Here is a 23529-nt window from a genome sequence, read left to right on the forward strand (position 1 = left end):
CACTCCAACAAACTCTCTTTAACCAGTCACTCCATTTAGAAACAGAAAATTACTTTTATTAAAATAAAGTAGAAACTTAAGTGCTTTTATGTGCGTAAAACACAGAGCTTGATAGTGTTATTGAAAGTAAATGTATACTGGGCAACAAACAGCACTCTAAACAAGCCCCCGTAATACATAACAGATTCCTAGCCTGTGTATCCTCCCATAATTCTGTGCTTAAAAAAAGCAAATCTATTTAAAAGTCACAGGGACTCAGCTTCCACAAAATCTATATCAGTCCTGAGGAGAGCATTTTTAGATAGAATTTGCAAACAGCTAGGCAATCCTCCATTCATACGAACTATTTTTAAGCTCAGTTCTCCAGGAAGATGCTACTGATATACATTTCAAGCCTTTTGCAGAGAAAAGCATGTGGTGTTTCTTCCCCCTACACAACTGAAATTCCAAGACTGACACATTGCCTGAGCAATTCTTCCTTATAAAAGAGGTAACATTTCCTCAGCTGTTTAACCTCCCTTGTCTTAACAAATTAAAATAAAATTAAAAACAGTCAACATAAGGCAAGTTCTGTAAAACTCCAGTTGTAGTACATTTGAGCACTTCCTACTGTAGTATAGTGGTATATTTTTAGTGGCTCCCCCCACCCCCCATAGGAATGAAGCCTCTACTGTTCTGGAATGCTTTTATACTTTACAGTGTTGTACCACACTGCTATATTGACTAAAGAACTTAAGCTTCAGGGTTGTTCCCAAATCATCAAAAAACAATTCAGAACTATTTGCTCCTATAAGAAGTATGAGCCCCCTCAACATGCTAATAGATGTTTTGGGGCCTAATACACGTTCTAGTTCTTTTCCTTGACAGAGCCCTTCCCTCCTTCCCCCAGGAAAAGAGGATCAGGAAAGCAAGTGATATTTTTGCTCTCTTACCTTGCTCCTGTCCTGTTCATGAAGAAGCAAAATTGCTTCTAACAGGGTCTTGACAATACTAGGCAAAGTATTCACAGGTAGTCAAATACAGAAAGATGAGTTGAACTCACCCAACTGGTGAAGTAGCTCTTTGACTATATAACCATCCTTCTCAAGAAGCAGCCTGGGTCCAAGAAATGCTCTCCCATCAGTGGCTGGCCCTTATAAGAGCCCAGGGTGGCTCTACTGTGGGTCTACCTCTCCTGGTCACATGGGGAGCACAGGTGCAGTTTGCCCGCGCTCCCTGGGCCAACAACACCCTTTCACCAGGTGCTCAATCACCAGTTCAAGCTGTGACATAACAGTTCCCCTGCAGCTTCTAATCCATGTGTTTTGTGAAGATGAATAAATAAAACAATTATGAAAAAATGAGTGGATGAGATATGTACTTAAACGCATTCATCTCCCATACCTTATCTAAACAGGAAATCACAGAGAAGGGAGGGATGGGCAGGGAAGGCACCAAAAGCCTATGTTATCTATAGACTATTAAACAGAGGATCATTTGGCATATGGTACTGAATGGCACTTAGATGCGTTTCTTATTTTGGGGGCCAGATTGTTTACACAAACCCTGTTCCAGAGCAGCAGCAGGGCTGTAGAACTGCTCTGCCCACCCAGCATCTCAGAGAGACAGCATCCCAAATTCCCTCCCTTTACCTCCTACTTCCAAAACACTCAAAATTGGCTGCTAATAGTTGGTGAACTACTGAGTTGCTTTGATGAGCAACTAGAACAAGCGAACTCTCTTCTTTCCTTGCTTCTGAGCTCTCCTTAACCTACATGAGATGTAGAGCATACTAATATTTCCCAGTAAGACACGCAGTTAGATCTAAAACAAACCCTGAATGTATGGCTGTGGTGCCAGAGCAGCAAGAAGAGAATTCCTAAAAACATATTTAGGATGTAAAAAGTACTGATGTTTCTTTTCTGCATATAGGTTGAAGCCCTATCCCTGAATCTAACCCTAATCCTGAATCTGTCAATTCATTCTTCATTAACAAAGATTTAGGTGGCTTTTTTTTGTTTGTTTATCAAATATACTTTACCAGGCAGCGTAAATATATTATAAATATTACTGTGATGTGTCTAAATCACACTTAAGCATAACCCATTTATTGTTGTTCTGAAAAAGCTTTATCATCACTGTCTTACACAAAACATTATGAGTTTCATAGATAGACACTTACCTTGTCTGACAGCTAGTGTTGTTGTGTAGACCAAGAATAGAAGGATATAATTGAGGAAGCTCTGAAAAACAGGTGTGTTGGCATGGAAATCTTCTGACAAATACTTGCTCGTGAGTCCAATGCCACAGATAAGGAGCGAGAGTACCTGGCCAAGAGCCACAGACAGCAAGAGATCCCTAAAAGGAATGAGAGAAGTACAGACATAAAACACCGAGCTTCTTACTGTGCAGGAAATGCTCACTCTCCTCCAAGAATCATGTATTATGATGTAAAGCATCCATCATTTCTGTACTTATCACTGGCTTACAGTGGAACACACTAGCTTTTATACACATATTAAATAGCAGTAGATGGTAAATCCCTACCGTTTAATCTCACATTTCTCCTTTCACAAAGATTAAATGATAGTTACCATTTAATACAGCAACCTTATCAGTTATCATTTGTAACACAGCACCCTTTTCTTCAAGTGTTTTCCCCACCAGAATGACCCAGGATACTCCTGAGTCCTTCAGCTAAGGCTGGAATTACAGCTCTTCCAGGACTTAGTAGCCACAGGGAGAGCGACAAAGAAAGGATTCCCTCTGATGTGAAAAGATACCATGTTTCTCCACCAACTCGAATTTACCCAGCAACTTCATTCTCATTTCATTTCCATTTCATTGTATAAACTGTTCTTCCCACCCACTGTGCAAACCGATGTATCTTTTCTTCTACCTTTCTCACCTTTTCTTTCTGTTTGGATGAAATGTCTCACTGTGGTTCTTCAAAATGTATTTTTTGCTTTGGCTTATTGCTTTAATCTGTTTTTCTCAACCTTGATTCCCAGTCTTTTCTGTTCCCCTATCTAATGTTCCCCATTCTCTCTCCCCACGGATCTCTGACAGCTTCTTTGTGCATGTTCTGTCTTCCTATAATTTCCTCCTCCTTGCTCAAGAAAATGCTGTATTTGAAAACTAACTCTTTTATGGTGCATATTCTTTTTATATATTTTCTTCAGTCTTCTCCACAATATCCTTTTCCCTTCCAAGTATCTCATGTACTCTTCTGCCAGAGCATCATTAGCCAATGGCACAGCCCAACTCAGCCCCCCCAAAACTCATTTTATCAATATTTTTTGTCATAGGATATCCACAGCACAGGAGTATATGTATTTTTAAATTACCCTTTTCCCAGATTTACTTGTGTTCTGATCAAGCCTGTTTCACATCTATGCCTTGCTCTATGAAAAGCACAAAATGTAGCATGTTGACATGACATGAGAGAATAAAAACAACTACCAGGGAGTGCAGAAGGACATCAGAAGGGACCACGTAGTCTGAGACCAGCTGGCTGCTGCTGTCACTGCCACCAGTCCCTAGAAGAGACTGTAAGTCTCTGAGGAAACCAAGGAAGGAGAGAGGGAGATGGGAGAGGAACTCTTCTGCATGTCTCATTAGAGCATGGTATGAAAAAAAAAGGGCATTAGGCAATCCTAAGGAAGTAAAGGAAAGAGGGAAGCTCTCTGCTCAGCTCTAACAGTAATTCATGTGTGCTCTCTTCTGCCAGCCTGTAAAATAGCATTGCTTCAAGGCTGCTTTGCTTTCTCTGACAGATTCCCTGACCTCAGCTGTGAGTGTTTGGTGGCAGTGAGCATCTGTGCTCCAGCAACAACTTCCCTTGTAAACTCAAGTGTCAAATTTGTTTCCCTTCTTCTCATAAACAATCCTCCCACTAATGTGTCTCAGTGTCAGTCATGGCGTGATTCAACCAAGCAGATAGCAGAAAGCACAAGAGGCTGGGTAGTTACATTCACCTAACATACCTCACTGACAAACAGTCTGACACAGATAGTAAGAGAACAAACTTTATCGTGTTAAACCCTATGTTTTGATGGCAGACTGCTGAATAAGTAAGAAATACGATTCCACAACTACTGCCTCCACTCCTACATTACTCACTCTACTGCAACACATAGCAGTGTGAAACAAACACTCAGCAGAGGTGATATCCGAGACTAAGACATCAGTGCTGTGAAAATAGCAGTTCCTGAGCTTCTGCCACTACCTACAATGCTGTTGATGGGGAGTAAGAAATCTGAATAGTGATTGCAATTTAAATTCACATATAAGTTTTGTAAATTGTATGTTAGTCCTTCAAGCAGTTGGGTAGACTGTGTTATGTCTGCCCTACAGTGAAGCCTCATGCAGTACTGCCCTCTTGCCTACTATTCTTTTTTGTAGTTTAATTTCATTAATAAATTAAAGTTTGTAAATCTGTATCTCTAAAGGTGTTTATGTTTTACAGAGGATGCGGGTGATGCAGAGGATGCAGGTACTGTCCTCTGTATCTCAGCCACGCCCATTAACATGTATTGTATTACACTCACTGTGGCACTGCACCTGTTCTGGATAGAAGTATCTTGGACTCTGCACTGATTTACAGAAAGCTGAATACATCCTCATTTGATCATTTATGAAAGGATCTCTTCAATAACGTACTCCTTACTCCATACAGTAGTTGACTAGTGGACATCATTCCTTTATTGGGGGGCTCAAAAATTGCACCCAGTGTTGCGTTACTGAAATTGCAGTGAAGAAAGAAGGTAATTAGGAGTTCAGCAAAAGCAGACATGGACAAGAATCAAGGCTAAGAACTGGAACCCCTCCCAGTTTGTAAAGTCTATTTGAGGATTAGTATATATAGTCGCTGTGGCTTGAGTTAGCATGTAAGTAAAAGTTGTCTTTTGAACACCAACGGAGTTCTAAAAAATATCGAAAACATTTGTTGTGGAAGACCTATAGAAGTAGTCCTGTAAAGTCCACTGCCTTCCAAAACATCAGCTACACAAATGACACTCAATACATATGTATTGCTTGCCTCTAGTTATCACACATACTTTGATTTTTTTTAATTATGTAAGAAAACACATTCTGAAATCAAGCTGTCGTGTTCCTTCTCCATCCAGAACTTAGCAGGACATTTCACAGTGATATATAACATGAAAATACACATCTCTTCCTATAATTCTATCTCTTCAGAGGAGAATAAATTAGATATTTAAGCAGAACTAGTTCAAAGGTCCATTAAGTGTTCAGACTTCAAGCAAGAATGATCCATTTTATACTGTGTAGTTATTTCTAACTTTCTTCACACCCACACTAACTCTCCTTCCATACCTAAATGTAGGTCCACTGCTGACATGAATAACACATAAGAGCACAGAAAATTTGGTATGCTCCTCTCATCAGTATAGGTTGCAACTGATGTTAATCACTACTTGGGAAAACTACTTGGTGAAATGAATAAGTAAAAGAAATTAAATCACAAAATCAATACAATGCTGATTGTTGCATTGGGTGGGCAATAATGGGAAGATAACTCATTGCTCATTGCCAATTAGAAAAGTAGAAACAAATGTCAGTTTATTGGTTTTAATTAGTGGGGATGTCATACAGCAGTAATAAAGAATAATGTAATATTTGGATAACCTTAAAAACCAACATAAGATGGCTAAAACCCAACATAAGATGCCTGAATTGTACAGAAAATGCCTGATAATGTTATCTGTATTTCATTTCTCCTGACAGCAATGATCTAATAATATAAGAGTCTTAGCTCTCAAGCCTTTAATACCTAGATAAGAATAACAACATAACCATTCTTTGGTAAGGAGAATGAATTAGCAAACATTTTAAAAAAAGCTTTCAATGGCTGTGGAAAATCTACTACTTCCTTTAGACAGAGGATAAAGCAAGTAACTCACTGCCATCACCTCTGGCACTCATTAGGAAGTATCTTTCCTAAATATTATAAGTGTTGAAATAGCCAGCATGGTATACATCCGCATATATATCTGCATCAGTTTTCCCTGTTGGTTTTTGATTCTCTTCACCACTCAAGGACTGGCACAAAGAGGATGATATCTTCCCTAAGCCTTTGGTCTGTCACATTGGCTTCAGCAGTAATTTTGTTCACTGGGGAAGTGACATTCAATCCTATACTGAAGAAGACGTACGGTTTGAGGGCCTTCAAACAGAGCACAAAAAAGACTGTCACTACAAAAAACTTCACAGAATTGAGGTTTTTGACCTGTTAGAGACTGATTTCTCATTAGTTGAGTGTTGAGCCCCTGCTAGGATCAACAGTATCATCTCAAGCCAGGTTAAAGCAGGAAATCTTCAGCTTACAGCTGAACTTTGATCTCATGAACTCATGATACTAGCTTATTAATACAGAGCAAATAGGAGACATTCTTCTCCCATAAAACACCAATTTAAAACCCATTCCTCAATTTTTATTTATTTATTTATTGCTGGCACTTGCATTAAAATCCTGTATTGGAAACAATCAAATTTATTTTGGTGTAGTCACTCTTTCTAGTTAACGCCTAATGTTTGCAACTGAGTCGGATGAGTATTATGAAGAAAGAAGTAGGTCAGAATTGCTCCTAAATTGCCAGACGTCACATTACTAGGCATCTATCGTCTGTGCTTTATGATATACTAAAGAGATTAAACAATACTTCTTTACAGCTTCTTCAGAAATAGTGCCAAAACATAAAGCATCATCTTTGCACTGGGACCGTTCAATCCTGTCTAAATGCTCAGGCTGGCAGCTGCCATGTGTCATTTTACTTGCCTCTCCAAGCATATGGAAGTTTCTGTCAGCTAAGTTGAGTTTCTCTGAGTTTATCGTACATGATAACACCATAAGCCTCTGAAGGCAGACATTCTTGTATCAGAGCAACTCCGAAGCTCATATTTGGTTCTTAGCACATGCACACCGGCATGAAACAAAGTACTAACCTCATAGCCAGGCTGGATGTGGCTCTTGGCAGCCTGGTCCAGTGGTTGGTGACCCTGCACATAGCAGGGGGGTTGAAACTCGATGATCATTGTGGTCCTTTTCAACCCAGGCCATTCTATGATTCTATGGTTCTATAATCCTCACATACTCCAGTAATTATTTTTCAAAAGGTTAGAACATTTAGCTTTGATTACTAGTCTACTCCCATATCCTCCCCAAAACATTAAAACACCATTTACAACACAAATCAATTGAGTACAGTGTTCAGAATGGTCCACAGAACCCATAGCTGCCATATGCTGGATGAATCAGTGACAAGTAAAAGGTGACAAAGTGATATAAACATTTGGGACTGTTTTATTCTGACACTAAATCTTGTTTTAAATCTGATAGTCTCCATGTTAGATTTTTTTTAAGTTAATTGCTTTCCGTCCTCTCTTTTATACCTTATTTGGTCTCCTTCCACTGATAGATTCCCATTGCATCAGTTAAAGATGCAATAAAGAACAGTGTCTATCAGTATTTTTAATCTCTAGCATGAGGTGTGCTGATCCATCAGCATGCCACAGGCTCCAGCAGATGAGAGATTAGCAGTCCATTTCCTGAGCTGAGATTTCACTAGACAAACCCATCTGTACAGGCTGCTCTACAGCACTGATAGAGCAGGCCTGCAGGCAGGATGACACCTTCTGCATGACGATAATGGCTGCTATACATAGTTATCTTTCCAAATGTTCCAAGCATATAGTAAAAAAAAAAGTAAAAACTGACACACTTCATTTAGAGACTGATTGCTGTTATGTCATAGCTAAGCTGATGATGTCTGTCACAGCACTGTAATCTTGCCAGGCTTTGTCACTTTGCTGCATTTTAGTATGTTTATATAAAAGCACAAGAAAAAATACAGCAAGGTCTTAAAAACTTTATATTGATTAAAAGTGAGCTGAGCTTAAACACCTATGAGAAACAGGCTGAATTTATTTAAACATTTAAAGTTAAATATGGAATCTCAAACATGGACCAATAGAAATGTTTACACACATTTCTACAGGAAAAGATGGCAAAACACATGTGACAAAAACTCCAACACCAAAACCCCTGGAGTCCAACTGCTTCTGCGGCAGCAGCCCCCTGCATTTGAATGACTGCTTAATAAGGCCACAGACATTGCTTCCATGCTTTGCTGTTTGCACTTAATGCACACAGGCAGCTTGTAAAATAAAAAATTAACACGATTTTCTGAAACCTTTTCCAAGACAATCATTTGAGTTCTCATTGAAAGCTAAAGCTTCACATTTTCTAATAGGAGGCTTCATATGCTTGAGGCCTATTTGTCCTTCATTGCTCAGGAATTGATCATACCTAGAAAACAAGATCTCCACTAAGCACAGAAACTTTCTTTTTTTTCTCCCCATCATTCTGAAATGTCTATTTCACAGGGGAAAACTCCTACACATTGGCAAATGCAAATTTTCTTTCCTCTCTGCCTCTTAGTAAGGAAAGGACTGAAGCACGTATCTTCAATTACTGTATTAAAGCATCTGCATGAAACTTTATAATAATTTACAGAAGTAGCCATAATAATCTGTAGTAAAATGTTCATAGTACTAAAAAGTAAGCAAGGTTCCCCACATATATACTGATGATAACACTATTATCGCATATACCACACCTATTTTATTAGTCAACAACTCCTATAATGTACACTCTCCATGATCATAGTGGATGATGCCTCAAGAAAATGCAGTAGTCTTGAAGATCTACACCAAATACTGTATTTTTCTATTTCTGGTAGAGAAGAACAGATCAGTCTAAAATATTTTTGGAATATAGGCATAAAGCATAACTGAAGAGTGAAACACCAAAGCGTGAATCCCAGTTAAACTCGTATGCCGAATTAGAATATGAATAAGTCTAATATTAGCCTACAAATCAGAGAGTGAAACCTATGCAAGAACAAGTCTATCCATCACTTAATTCCTACTGAGTCATTATTTGGAAATCTTCAGTTGCATTTAAATGATGTGAAGGCTGTATACTTGATCTCAGTACAAAGGGTGAATTTTATAGCTGGTTAGTTGCAAAGTACCTCCAGCTCCCACTGATGCTCAAAAGAAATGTGGTTTCTATGCAGTGTCTTGAGAGGATTAGCTCTTTATTTTCTGAACGTGAACACTTTAATCTCTTTACAAGAGGACAGCACTGTGATCTCCATGCAGCTCAAATCTTCAGCCTAGTCTGAAAAGCTCCAGGCTTTGAAGACCTGGGCCTATTTTTTTTAATGAAGAAAAGCCAGCAGAGGAGTAAAATGCTGTCTTTTTTTTTTTTTTTTTTTTTAACCAAGGCTTTGAGTTCTTTCAGGCAGGCCACAAGTTCAAAATTCAGCCTTTTTCACTCTTTTAAAGTCTTTATGCCTTACACTGGGGAGAGGAAGAGAGTTCTGTGCCTTGCTGTCACCACCTTCCCACCACTCCAGCTCCCCACTTTCTCCCTACTTGCATTACAACTCTGCACAGTGAGAATGAGATTTTAAAATTACTTTTTTCAGTGCAGTGCAGCTCCAATACTGCACAGTATTGTTTATGTCTCCACATTCCTAGCTATCCATTACAATCCTGTAATATCACTGTCTCAACTGGGCTTCAAGAGAGGGAAGTGGGATTGTTCCTTCCTTCAGTGGCTCCAATGAGAGGGCTGTTGAGATGGCAAGGCATGGATAAGCAAGGGAGAGTCCCAGCATGAAGCTGAAGCTCGCAGATTATGCAGAGACCCAAGGACAGCCATGAGGAGCAAGGAATGACTGGCCAGACCTGGGCACATGGACAGGACTTCCCAAGGGCTGGAGAAGCCAACGCAACCACCAAGATAACTGGAAGAATACACAGGGCAAGAAGACAGTTCTCAGTTTTACTTTCATTTTTCTCTATTTTAAACCATTCTTTTCTGTTTTATACAACTTGGCTTGAACGTTAGAGTGTATTCTGGGAGCTCACTAAAATTGAAGGCCTAGGTGCATCCCCCTCAAAACAGTGGCTGATTCAGGCTCTGCTTGTGACAGCTTGAGGGGCTAAGACGGATTGCTGGGTTCTGATAAAAAGAAAGTAGAATCATAAAGTCAGAAAGTCTCAAGGGTCTCTGGAGCAGCTGCTTAAGAAGAGATCTTACCTAATAAATGTCTTGAATCTTATGTATTTCCTACTACAACAATTCTTGAAAATGCATTCCACTTATTATAAGATTTTACACAAGTTCACAAACACGTGCTCATAACTGCATGTGTTTTATAGATCTCTTAATATCAAAGGAACTGCTTTAAAACTATTCTTACAAAACTTACCCCCACATTTAATATTTAGAAATACATTGCTGAGACAATCTGCTGCAGTGACTGAAAGTGCAAACATGGGACTTCTTGTTTTTATTTTTTAATAAAACATGCATTTAAAAATAGCAAAGTGCAGACAGAGTATTGCCAGGCTGCTATCCTGATGGAGCCCAGTGGTGAGTCATTACAGACAAATCTGTGCATAGTAGTTTTTCTTCGTGCAACTTGTTAATAGTCAGCTTCATCCTACCAGTGAGATGATGAAGAAAGAAAAAGCAAGTATATCCTAAAAACACGCTTGAGTTTTGAAACAGCTGCCTTCAAAACAGATAGTGCCATATGTGTCATAGTGCTTTTTCGACTACAAATCACAGCAGGACTTAGAAGACAGTAGGCTTCTTCCCTTGCAAAACAGTCTCTTCATATATGTTTTTAGCAGTGTCCCAGTCTAGGCACTACAGAATAGAGTGAAAATATCCCAATCTCTGTGATGTAATCAGAAATATAATTACAGGTGACCATGCAAGAAAATAATTCTATTATTTTGGCAAATACACAGACTGAAACTAACTGCAGCCTATAAACTTCTATAAACTGCCACATATGCTCTAAAACTACCCTAAATCTTAGATACAAAAAAATTGATTTAGATTGGAATAATAAAGGACAAAATTAACTTTCTACACAAAAGCTGACAAAAAAAAATAGTTACAAACACTAATTGAGGACTACAGTAATTTTAGTGAAGTAGCGCTTCTTCCATAATCTTCCAAAAATTAATTCAAACTTCAGAATCTGGGAATCACATACGGATTAAGATGAGCTGTAATATCTCAGAGTAGAACTTCGTTTGAAACGTGGGAGCTCCCGAAAATACTACCTTTTAGCCTTCAAAAGCTAGTCAGAGGCATTGGGCTGCTAGAAAAACTTGACTGCCATTATTTTTATAACTCAAGAATAAAGCTTAAAAATAAATAGATTTTTTATGAGACAGATATGTCTTCTTACTCTGTTTCAAATGTGTGAGCTTGAGCTTTCAGATGTTGGAGCAAATTGGGAAGTGAACGGAGTGACAGCTCTCTCTCAGAGAAAACAAAGTTCTCTGTCAAGTTTTATTAGCTCATCTCACTTGCAGTGGTTTTTATGCCTAAGGCACAGGACATTATAAATACAGTGATGAATATTTTTAGATAATATGAGAAACAGTTTTAAAAGTTTCTGTTCGGCTAAGATCATCATTAGCTCCTGGTTTTCTCAAAGGAGCTCATAGCCCACAGTAATAGACTGGGATGATTCCAACTTCAAGAAAAATAGCTCACTAGTGCCCTAAAAGTACAACATCTCTTCTTATTGCTCTCTTGCTATTACTGTACAATGCTAATACAGTTTAAACTGATGGGGGTTTATGGACTAAGTCTTACAGCTACTGAGAGACAGCTGATAAAGCAGCAGGTAAAAAGCATTACAGTTCCTGCTGTACCCAGCCACTGATAAGCCAATCTTGATTGACTGCTCTGATTGCAAGCAAGCTCAAATGACTCAAGATTCCTCAGATGACAAATGCTAGTGTAACCTAATTCACTGTTGCCAAAAACAAGAAATAAAGGCTTAGGAAATCAGGTTGAGTTGCTAGAAAATTCTATATATGTAAGTCAGCAGGACAGTATGAAGTCAGATTATTTCTGATGCTTCTGAAAACTGCAAAAGTTATTTCCAAATTTCTGGCCCTGTGAAATGCGTAACTACTGAGGACTGGTTGTGTATCTACAATTAGGTGCTTGAAGTGATTACTCTTTAATTATTACTCAAATAAACAAATAAATAGGAGGTTAAAAAAAATGACAGCTATGAGTATTGAAGATGCAAAGACACATCTACAAAGGTGGAAGCTGGATTTTGGAGAACAAGGACTACTAGCTCAGCTATTACAAGATGTAGGTTGTTTTTTTTTAATATCAGCACATCTCCAAACTGCAGATATTGAATAACAATGACTTCATTCCAGACAGCATGTAATATACAATGTAAAAATATAATTAAAAAAAAATAATGATTTGGCTTTTGCAAGATCTTTTTCTTGGCTAAAATTATGCATACTTAATTTTTCAGAGTACAATTGCTATATTTTTTTCAATTTTTCTGGAAGTTACCAGTAGCATTTTGGATAACACTGAAACTATGAAAAGTTGAAAAATCCCTGCTTCAGTGGGCCAGTATACATGTGTAGCTTCCATAAACCTGAATCATCTTTACTGTGAATTCCAACTATCACCTCCATACTTAAAACAAGTAAAATAAATCTGAACAAAAATACTCTTATGTTCATCCCTGAAAACTGGCCCCTTAACTGCATCACTTAAGGTGAAAGATATATTAGCAATTCACTGAAGACAGCAGTAAGCTGCTGCACACTATTCCAGATCTCCATCTACTTCAAAGCAAAGATGCCTGTGCGCCTGTGGCTCATTCTGCCTGACTCTTTGAGGCCCTGACCTTCTTTCGGTATTTCCCATCCGTGGGTTGGTACTGCTATTGCCTCACTTTGCAGTCCCTCAAGCAGTGGTAATGCTCAAAGTTGCTTGCTCATGGATATTACAACAAATGCAAGGACATTAAAATTTCATGCTTTTTTTTTTCTTTTTTTCCCCCCCAGCAGTTCTTTAATGCATGAAGGACTAGATTTTTCCCTTCGGGGCAAATGCTCTCCTCTGCACTCCACTTGCCTGTGAAGCCCGCATACTTACTTTCATGGTGGCACAACTTCATCACTAAGGATGAACTGGAAATGCCCTTATCAGATTTACATCTATTCTGGTAGTTGAAAGATGGGAATTCAAATTCCTCAGAACAAGGAGACCACCAAAGCCGCTTAGGCAAACACTTTAAGGGTTAGGTTACTTCACAAAGCTCGGTACCTCCTTCTGGGCAAGAAGCTTGTGCTCCAGTCAAAATGAGGCACAGCATTCTCAAGAGTGAATGCCTACCCCATGGCTGCAGAAATGTGGGATTTCAGTGGGCTGCATTCTTCCTGGCTCAGCTGATTTCCCTCACTGGGGAAGTAGGGTGCTTCACTGGACCTGATGATCTTTAAGGTCTTTTCCAACCTGAGCAATTCTGTGATTCTGTGTGATTCACTTAAGCTTACAAATTCCGCCATAAGAGTTATCACATAAAAAAAAAAAGTTTAAAAACCTCAACATCATCATCTCTAAATCCTTCTGTGGATCTGGGCAAAGTCCATATATTAGAGAAGGGACTGATTTTTGGTGCAGGACTTGAAAGGTGTTGAATCTTCTTCCGTGCTACTGGTTCTTTCTAGAAACAAAGTTCCTTCAGGGAGTTTCAAGTTCAGTGTGCAGAGCTGATGCAGCCCAGATGCTTCTCTGCCTTTCTACTTCTGCGATTCCATAGGCCTCCAAGAAAAGAAGCCAACAAAATGTGCCGCCACAAATTCATTCTCCTCAAAGGAAAATGGAGTGCAGATACTTCTCCCACTCCTTGCTTTTGCTGTTTGCTCACTACACAGTAGTGATAGCCATTACACAGCCAAAACTACCTTGAGGTCCAAACTTCTGTATCTTTGTTTAGATTTCTATTCCATATAATTCAAAAAGGAAAGAAAAAAAAAGATATTTAAAGCAGAAGTTACAGTTGGAGAGAAATCACCTCCTGCTAAATGAGAAGCCCAGCTATTTGCAACACAGTCTTCTCCATTTGTAAGCATGAGTAAAATGGTTCTGGTTTACTGCTCCGCCCCCGGGCTCCAAGATAAATCTCTCCCTTCCTATTCCTTTCAATTTATTGAAACAGCATAACTGCTTCTGTCAGCAATGCACATTTATTGCAGACCTGACACAAAACGATGGAACAGGATCAGCTGAAAAAATGTAAGGGCACTGATTCCAGTACTGCTGTTTAATATAGTTTAAAATTGCAAGCTGTTTGAAGTAAAGGGAAAAAAAAAAAGTATTCTGGGAATCATGAACCTGCCAATTTTTAGAGGGTCAGAACAGAGAAATTTGCGGCCTACAGAATCCTGTTGTGGTGCCAAATGTACCACCAAAGCCAACAATGACCTAAAGGATGAGAATGATGACTCAAAGTAAAATGAAGCCCTTGAAGAAAAATGAGCTATAATGTCCACTTGTGGGAGATAAATGAAGGCTGACATTCTGGCAGGGTACTTATCTGCCCATTCTCACTGCTTCTTAGACTGCTTTACAATATCTCCACAATATTAGCATCATATTTTGGACGTGCAAGAAAAGAAAACATCACCAATCATCTTCAGTGGGAATTTTTACTGAGATATATGTTGCCTTTTTGGCATCAAGCAGTGGAGTTGTGTAGAGGTGACGATGAGGCTGTAAACAGGCCGCAGTGTATGGCTGACAACACCTTCCCATGCACTGGGTGATGGCTGGCCACAACATGCTCCTGAGCTAGCAAAAAATGGACCAGAATCAAAGTCGAGCTACAGTAATGTTTTCTGCTGATTCAGCCATGTGTTTGGGCCTGACACTGTGGGCTAGAAACTAGTTTGCATGAGCCCCCTTACATTTCCATACGAGTTTCTTCTAACTTGGGGTATGCTATGATTCTATGATTTAGGGCAGGGGCTCTCTGAAGAATGTCACCTCTGAAGCCAGCCTAGGAGGATGTCTTCCAGACAGGGCACATCTCCAAAGCTAGGGCCCCTCAAAACCTGCATAAATTACATCCAGCTATGCATCCTCCCAGACACACAGCTTTCCTTCAGCAGATGACCTCTGGCCTGGCAGCTATATATAAACATGATCACAACCTTCATCTAACAAGTCTATTTTATTTCCCTTCCCATAACAGTTTGGATCTGAGATTGGTGTGAGGAGAGCAGGGGGTCAGGTTGACATTTGAAATGAAAAGTATGAGGGAAAAATGAAGGATTAAATCATTTTCTGTCTCTGCATGGCATTTGAGATACTCTGTACTAGAGCTTTACATAGCCATACAAAAATTCATGAAACAAATAACACCATTAGCATTAAAAAAAAAAAAAAAAGCATTTCTGTGCTATTCAATAGCAATTTCTCCCCAAATATCACCTGTGTGAAAGAGGATTGTCAGGCTGCTGTTATAACTGAAGGATGAAATCCCAGCCTTAACTATGAATTTGCTTGGCTTTCTGAATTGAAGTTAGCCATTAAATAGGATTTCACTGTAACAATATGTATTTCGTTTTCTATTGGTATTTTTTTCTCCTAGTAAAAATAACAGAAACAGAGAAAAGGCAGAAATTCTCTCCTAAGCTGCATGAGTGAATCAAATGTCATACCTATCATATACAGCACACGCACTGGTTTAAGGGATTATATTCATGCAGGCCACATTTTGACACAAGCAGAGGGATCTGACACATTACTAGGGAGCAACATGCATTGGGTAATTTATGTTTGGAGTGGATTACCTTATAAGGGCCATATTGAGTTTTAAAGCAACTAGATACTTCACAGGCATAACAAAATAAAGTAGCTTTTCAAGTCAGTCATTAGTTTACCTATGGATTAAACTAGAATGTAACTCAGCTGCATTTGAATTACTCTGTGTAGGTCAAATGTTTTTGTTTATAAAGCCCAAATTGAACACATGGATCTGAATTGGACAGGTGTGACTCATCTGGATGATTACCTCTGGTGGCCCAAGGCAGAGATGGGCTCACTATGACCTGGTAGAGGCTTTCCTTAAGGCCACTGCATTGATGCCTGTGTTCTCTCCCCTGAAATACGTCTGCTGATCAAAACATCACCATGCCTGCCCAAGCAAAAGCAGGGAAATCCAGAATACTGCAAAGCTCTCGAGGCTTGTGCAATATAGTCAATATAATTTACCCACTGGGATAACGAACGACATTGGGATGTTGTTCTTTTTCAGATTCTGTTCTACAGAAGATAGATGGGAAGATAGATGGAAACAACATCACAGATGACTGCAGCTGAAAAAAACATCTTTACCCAAGAAACCAAACTTAGCAGGGCAATGACACTTCAGATGTTCAGTTTTACATTAAATTAAAGAAGAGGATTTTTTTGTTATTATTATGACTGTTTCACTGTTGCTTGCTAAATCCAAGTGCCTGAGCAGACACCGGAGAAGTTCTCAAGGAAAATTATCTGAACAAAACAGTGTAAGTGAATGAGAATGTTTTGGTATCACTGGCCATCAGATCAGGTCACATCTCTGTTACAGCTTCTTCAATGCATGCATCTTAGTATGTAAATGTAGGGAGTATATGGCCCTTCGAACATCAGAGTAATCTGAGATTCAGATACTGGTTTTGTATTTTTTCTAAGTTGTGGGAGAACATCACACTTCACCAGTGTGTACTGCATAGCAATGTGATAAACAGAATATCATCATTATTCAATTAAGGTGTACATATAAATGTTTTCATGCTCAGTTAATATGATTATGTATTCGCAGGCTTACTTGAGAGATATCATGGGACCAGATGAGAGACATTAATCTTGTAATTAATTGCATGTTTGCACTTAATTTCTGTGCTTTTATTATTTAGTACCTGTGTCAACCACTTAATTTGCCTGCAAAAACCATTTTCTTATATAATATTAATGAAACACGTTATAGTAAAATTCATCAAACTGTGGAAATTAGAGATTAGGAAGATGCATTATATCATCAATTTATCCTCTTCTAATTTAAAACAGTTCAAGAGCTGTGGCTTCAGTACCATTTTTGGCAGAACAGATTATGTTTTCTCATAGTAAGAGATCAGAATTAAAAATCCCACTTACACTGTGCAACAAAATGCTTACTGGAGTCTAAACTTCATTTCTTTCCTCAAACAAGACTTTGTGAAGAAATAAGTGACAGTAACATTCATTTCAACACAAACATTACACAAAGGTCAATGTTTTTACAACTCTACAAACGACATTGAGCAAATGAAGATCATAATAACACAGTAAGAAACACAAAAACATACAGATTTGTCTGCACAACATGCTCAAAACAATTCATGTTCAAATATGAATATGGGACGTCTTAGGATACTGAGGGGCTGCTGACTGAGCACAGGAAAAGATCAAATCAGTGAGAAACATCAAACAAATTGCTTTCAACTTTGGGTTAGTTTAATGATAGTTGAGGGCATTCCTGGAGAACCTACTTGGGAAGGTGAACAGCTGTGTTTTGGAAGGAATGTCTGAAAGTGAGAATGGCTGGGAATCTGCACTGTTATGAGTAGGGGAAGAAATTGCCAAAACCAGAACAATCTAACTACAGGACTCTGGGGACAGAGGAAATCTTGATGTGAATGGATGTGTAGGGACAAACACCTGTGAGACTCACACAACCACAGGAGCAAAGAAGTCTAATCTTGAGACATCACTGCCTGTGGTCTGATTAGAGGGAGCTCTGCCTGTGATTGATGCTAGAAATTGGAAGTGGAGTAGCAACCAAAAAGAGGCCAAGATTTAAAAAACCACAAACAGAATCCTGCAGCTTCTGACCACTAGCAAGCGTCTGTTACTGCAAAACCAGACAGAAAAAAAAATAACACCAGTAGTTCAGCCTAGCTTATGGGATCTAAATTATGGAACTTAGTCCAATGATCGGAAAAAACAGGCAGAGATCTTTTGCTATAGGATTTTCTTCACAGTGTCTGTTCTCAGTGCTACCATAGAGCTACTGCAGATATCAAGTTGCACCAGGGGAGGTTTAGGTATCAAGAAGGTACCAGGAAGATACGAGGAAGAATTCATTTATAGCAAGGGTGGTTAGGTATTGGAATGAGCTGCCCAGAGAAGTGGTGGAGTCACCGTCCCTGCAGGTATTCAAGAGAATGTGGAGGTGGTGCTTAAGGACACAGTTTAGGGGTGGACTTGATGGTTATATAATGGTTGGTTGATGGTTGGAATTGATCTTAAGGGTCTTTTACAATCTAAAATATTCTATGGTTCTATCTTCAGCCCTCTCTGCATCAATTTACCCTCCAGTAACGAATGCTCAGGTCATAAAATGTCAGAGAACACTCTAGTATCATATATTAAGACCTTCCTTCTACTCACTTCCCTCACTTCTTCTCTCTAAATTGGAGAGGTATGGATTTGAAAGATGGACTGTTTGATGGATTAAGAACTGGTTGGCTGGTCACAGCCAAAGGGTTGTGATCAATGGTTCTATGTCTGGGTGGAGGCTGGTCACAAGTGGTGTCCCCCAAGGGTCAGACTTGGTGCTGATCCTCTTCAACATCTTTATCAGTGACACAGACAATGGAGAAGAGAAGGCTCCGGGGAGACCTCATTGTGGCTTTCCAGTATTGAAAGGAGCATATAAACAGGAGGGGTACGGCTGTTTACATGGTTGGATAGTGACAGGATAAGGGGGAACGGTTTTAAACTAAGACAGCAGAGGTTTAGGTTAGATATTAGGGGGAAGTTTTTCACTCAGAGAGCAGTGATGACACACAGGAACAAGCTGCTCAAGCACGCTGTGGATGCCCCATGCCTGGAGGCATTCAAGACCAGGCTGGATGTGGCTCTGGGCAGCCTGGTCTAGTGGTTGGTGACCCTGCCCAAGGCAGAGGGGGATGAAACTAGGTGATCATTATGGTCCTTTTCAACCCAGGCCATTCTATGATTCTGTTATTCTTTGATACGATGTATAGGATATGATATCTAGGAAGCAGAATAGGAACTGGGAGGTGGTACAGAATAATTTCCTCAAGAAAATTCTGTGGAAGGAACCTCCCGTAACTTCTTGTGAACAAGACTTTCTTACCTCTTAAAGAAAAGCATAGTATACTGACTGTTTGTAACTGTAGTTTATTTCTCACAGTTTTCTTGAAACTGTCAAAGACTAACTTCCCTTGTTTCCATTTTAAGTGAGCCCTGTACTCTGTAATGGCTTTTGGTTCTTTGTAATGAAAATGCTTTCATTGCCCAGTTATATTGATTTTCAGTTTCCTACAGCATTGTGCTTTCCTTCTCCTAAAGTTCCACTGACAGAGCTCAGGTCGAGTTTCATTTTCCCTTCTCCTGACCAAAGAAACAGTTCTCACTGGATGTTATACTGCTGTCTATCATCAGGCATTTAAAAATGATGCCCGTTCAGCACTATCTTCCTATTTAGTAAATATTTTCATCTCTTCCTTCTTTCTTCCAATGTTTCAGGCCCGAAATTGAATGTAATTCCAAATGTGTGTTTTAAAAGCAAAGCTTTACCTTGATGAACTTGTGAACTGCAGAAAATTAAACAGCTACAAATGTGACCTATACACATGGGGCTTTACAGGCAAACTTTTATCTTACAGATATAGTTTCTGAGATCAAAATGTGACTTGCAGGTGAAATTTACATTGATAAAATTCAGAGATGCCGTGTTAAGTAGGGCTGAACTTGGAGCTATTTCTATTTCTTAATTCAATTGAAAAAGGACAAAGAGATACCCAGATACTCGAAAGGCAAATCTTGAAAGCCTCAGCAACCAAACGTTATCATTTATCACTGAGAATTCCCTGGAGATAATGATAATTGAGATTTCTGAAGTGAGTGCCTTTTTGTTTCATTATCGAGGAAAAAAACATCAGGCATAATTTCATACCCAACATATACAAGATTCACAATTTGTGAAGAAACTCCCAGAGAGTAAATTTTCATACATCAGCTAACTCCACATCTAGTATAGGAGGTAACATTTCCATATTTCTGTGTCAGTAGGATTTCACTGACCACCTGCTAGTGATTTCTCTCAGGTACTCCTCCTGTACCTGTCCTGGTATTAAAATTAAAATGGAAACAACCCATTCACACAGTCTAACTCTGGGTATATCACAGACCAAAGCACTCTACACAGTACCTCCAGAATGAAAATCAGTACTTTCTGCATAAAAGCCTCTTTCAGAAAGACATCCAGTTTGTTTGACTTCAGGGCATAGAACTTTTTAAATTCCTAATTAAGATTTTTGAGAAATGATTATTTGCACTTTATTTCTAGCCTGAACTCTTACGGTTTCAACTCTCTACCACCACAGTATATTATGTTTTTTGTCAGAGATTACACACACACAAAAAAAGTTAAAACAGGAAAGAGAATCTATCAGTGAACTTTGAGTTTAGCTAAAAAATGGGAAAATATGGTTCCAAATGCACTGAAGGGAAATCAGCTTCTCAGAAGATCTTTAAGAGAGATGAGTCAGACCATGTTACCAATCGTACGTGGCATCAGCTGGCATCCTGGCTAAACTGCCTCTGCTGGGGAAGCTACCACAGAACATCTTTTTTGCAAGCACAAGTTTTTCCTGTGAAGCTGTCTGTTACAATTACAGTTGAGAAAATTCAGTACAAGAAAATTCAAATGAATACAATTACTGTAGGTACTTATTTAAACTTCTGTTGTTGTTGGTTGCAGTTGACCAGCTTGAGCGCTACATATGTTCCAACAAAAGAACATAGATATAACAAGCTAAAATGTCAGCAGGGATCCATAAGACCATTTAGTTTGACTTGCAGCATAACATAAGCCATGAGACTTCTCAGAATTAATAGCTGTTTGAAACAGAGTACACATTTCATAAAGGCATTCAATATTGTCCTAAAAATGTCCAGCAATAGTCTTGACAAATCGCTCCAGAGATTAATTACCTCTTTATTAAAAATCTGTACATATTATTTCTAGGATGAATTTGTCCAGAATCAACTTTCATTATACAACTGTTTTCTAATGTTCTATTCGCAACTTTTGCTAAGCCTGTGCAAAACTGTTAATGTGACCTCTTATTTTTGTCTAAATAAACAGGCCAAATTTCTTCAGCCTTTCCCTAAATACCATTCTTCCTTTTAGTGTTCTTGTGGTTTTTCTTTTGAATTTCTCTAGTTTATCACTATTCTTCAACCTTGAACAACAAAATAAGACACAGTGTCCCAAAACCAGTCAAATCATAACCAGAATGAGCAGTAATATAGCCCAACCCTTCAAAATTTTCTTCTTCGCATTCTAAAAAATCTTACTATCCCTTTTGCACCCCACGTAAACAACAGAGAGCTCTTCTGGATGCAGGTGGTACTGCCTGGCTGATTTACCTTGTAAGTATTCACCTTGTTTCGAATCTTCCTTAGTACTGAAACAGAAAGTATTTCAGTGTTGTTATATAATACATCATCTTTCTCAGAATCCTTCAACGTTTCTGATTTCACTCTTGGAATAAAATAAACAAATTCATCCCTGCCCCCAAAGACAGCACTAACAACAAACCCCAACCACAGCAATATCAGTTCTGCTTTCTGTTTCTGTTCCCCACGTTTCCTACAGTCCATAGATACTGCTGCACATAAATTCCCATCTCCTTTTCTTTTCATTACTTACTCATTTTAAGTCTTTTTGTTGATTTTTTAATGTAATCATGAAAGCGTGACTGACTAGAAAGTAGAATATTTTGGGCGTTCTTTTCAGAAATGGTATGAAACACTTTCCAGAAAAACTAAAAAGACAACATCAGAGAAATATCTAAAGAATGTTTGCTTTCAGGCAGAGAAATCCATTCAAACGCAAGTAATGCTGAGACTGATGGCATTTCTCAGCTCCATTAAATATCAGTAAAATTTCATACCCTAGAAAACTTCACTGCAGTACAAATGAAAGTCAGTTTCACTGTTATCCACCTGTTCTGATCTTTCACTACACTGACTAAATATTGTTTTCCAAAAATAAAATGGCATAGGCGTGAATATTTTGCTATGCTGCTCAGCGAAGACCATGCTTCTATAGCTTGAATTTTTTCAAGTCAGGCAAGAATATCTTTTTCTAATAATTTCCCACAGTAGGTAAAGAATGTTTTAGTTGTGAGAAAGCTGATCAGGGTTACATGAGTCTAATTGAGTTGCTCTGGTAATAAAACACTCATTTTCTCTTGGCAAACTAAAGGTTTTGCACCCGAACATGCCAGAAGTCTATAGTTCTTTAAAGCTACTATGAATGGAAAAATTCATCTTTGTGCAAAAAACCAGCACAATTAATTTAAAGATAGTGTTTGAACCATCAGAGAAAGACTTAAAAGGAAATTAATTGCTGCAAACTACTTGTGGGGATCTTCCTGCCAGAGAATCAGTTCTTGGTTTTACTGAAATCAATAAGAGAAATCAATGCTGACTATTGATCAACAGGTTTTTAGCTCCTTATTATGGCCCACATTGCCTTTTGAATGTCATTGTACTAACAGCTGGATTCAAATTAAAATCACTCTCCCTGATGCTTCCCTGAAATAACAGTTGTATTCTTCTTCAGTTACCCAGGGAGTTAACCTTATCTTCACTACTAAAAAGGCTAGCATTTTATAGAACAAGCATATGCGTTGATTCTGGTTTCATTTTTTTTCTTGTAAAAAATAATGGCTTGTTTTTTGATCTTTGAGAAGGTAAGTGTAGTGAAAATGAGAGCATGGTCTATGCGTTTTTAATGAGAAATATACAGAATCACAGAAATAATGATTCAAAGGGAACACTGGAAGTCATCTAGCCCACCCTCCTGCTCAAAGAAGTACTATCACCAACAGCAGCAGATCAGATCAACCCTGGCTCTGCTTCTCTGAGAAACCTCTATGGATGGAAATCCCATAATTTCTCTGAACAACCTGTTCCTGTACTACAACATGTGGCTGGCAAAAATGGCGGCCTAACGTCCAGTTCAAACCTGACAAAACACAAGTTCACACTGAATGACACTGAATCACATTGAATCACTGAGTCATTCAGTGTGCTAGAACCAACTACAGTGCTTGATGCCATAAGACACATGTCATATCCGTCAATATGGAGATAGTGAGAATTGAAAAAACACTCAACCTCTTAGCAGAAAGTGCTTGATATGTGAGTGCATTTTTCCATAAAAGCTTTCTCATGATTCAACAGAATATATTTAGCACGAATAATACAAAAGACTGCCAGTCTATATTTCTCTTACTAACAACAGCTGGGTCTAAGCGCTACAAGCCAATGCATGTCAGCACTGCACTACAGATGGGCCAAGCTGGGCTCCACACATTTGTTCTAAAAATGGCTCAAAAGATTGACAGCCATTTTCTTTCATTCAGATATGAATGAATAATATCAATTTCTTCAGATGCAAGGCAGAAAGTTATAGATTGTCACCTTTTGAAACACAGGTATGTGTGGTTCGTAGTTTAAAACACAAGTTGTGTCTTGCCTTACTCAATCAAATAAATGTTCTTGACAAAAGTACGGCCCTATATGTGCCTTATTCT

At 38.7% G+C, this 23529-nt stretch overlaps 1 protein-coding gene across 2 annotated transcripts in view; it reads right to left on the reverse strand.

Annotated features, from left to right (window-relative positions):
- The window catches only part of SLC35F1 (solute carrier family 35 member F1), a 235413-nt gene that overhangs the window by 102067 nt on the left and 109817 nt on the right, over positions 1 to 23529 (reverse strand). For both annotated transcript variants that reach the window (XM_001233613.7, XM_040697519.2), the window contains exon 2: positions 2162 to 2337. In XM_001233613.7, coding sequence (XP_001233614.1) covers positions 2162 to 2337 — 176 coding nt within the window. The remainder of the gene's footprint in view (positions 1 to 2161; positions 2338 to 23529) is intronic.

The sequence above is a fragment of the Gallus gallus genome, chromosome 3 (assembly GCF_016699485.2).
Source record: "Gallus gallus isolate bGalGal1 chromosome 3, bGalGal1.mat.broiler.GRCg7b, whole genome shotgun sequence".
In the NCBI taxonomy this organism is placed as follows: domain Eukaryota; kingdom Metazoa; phylum Chordata; class Aves; order Galliformes; family Phasianidae; genus Gallus; species Gallus gallus.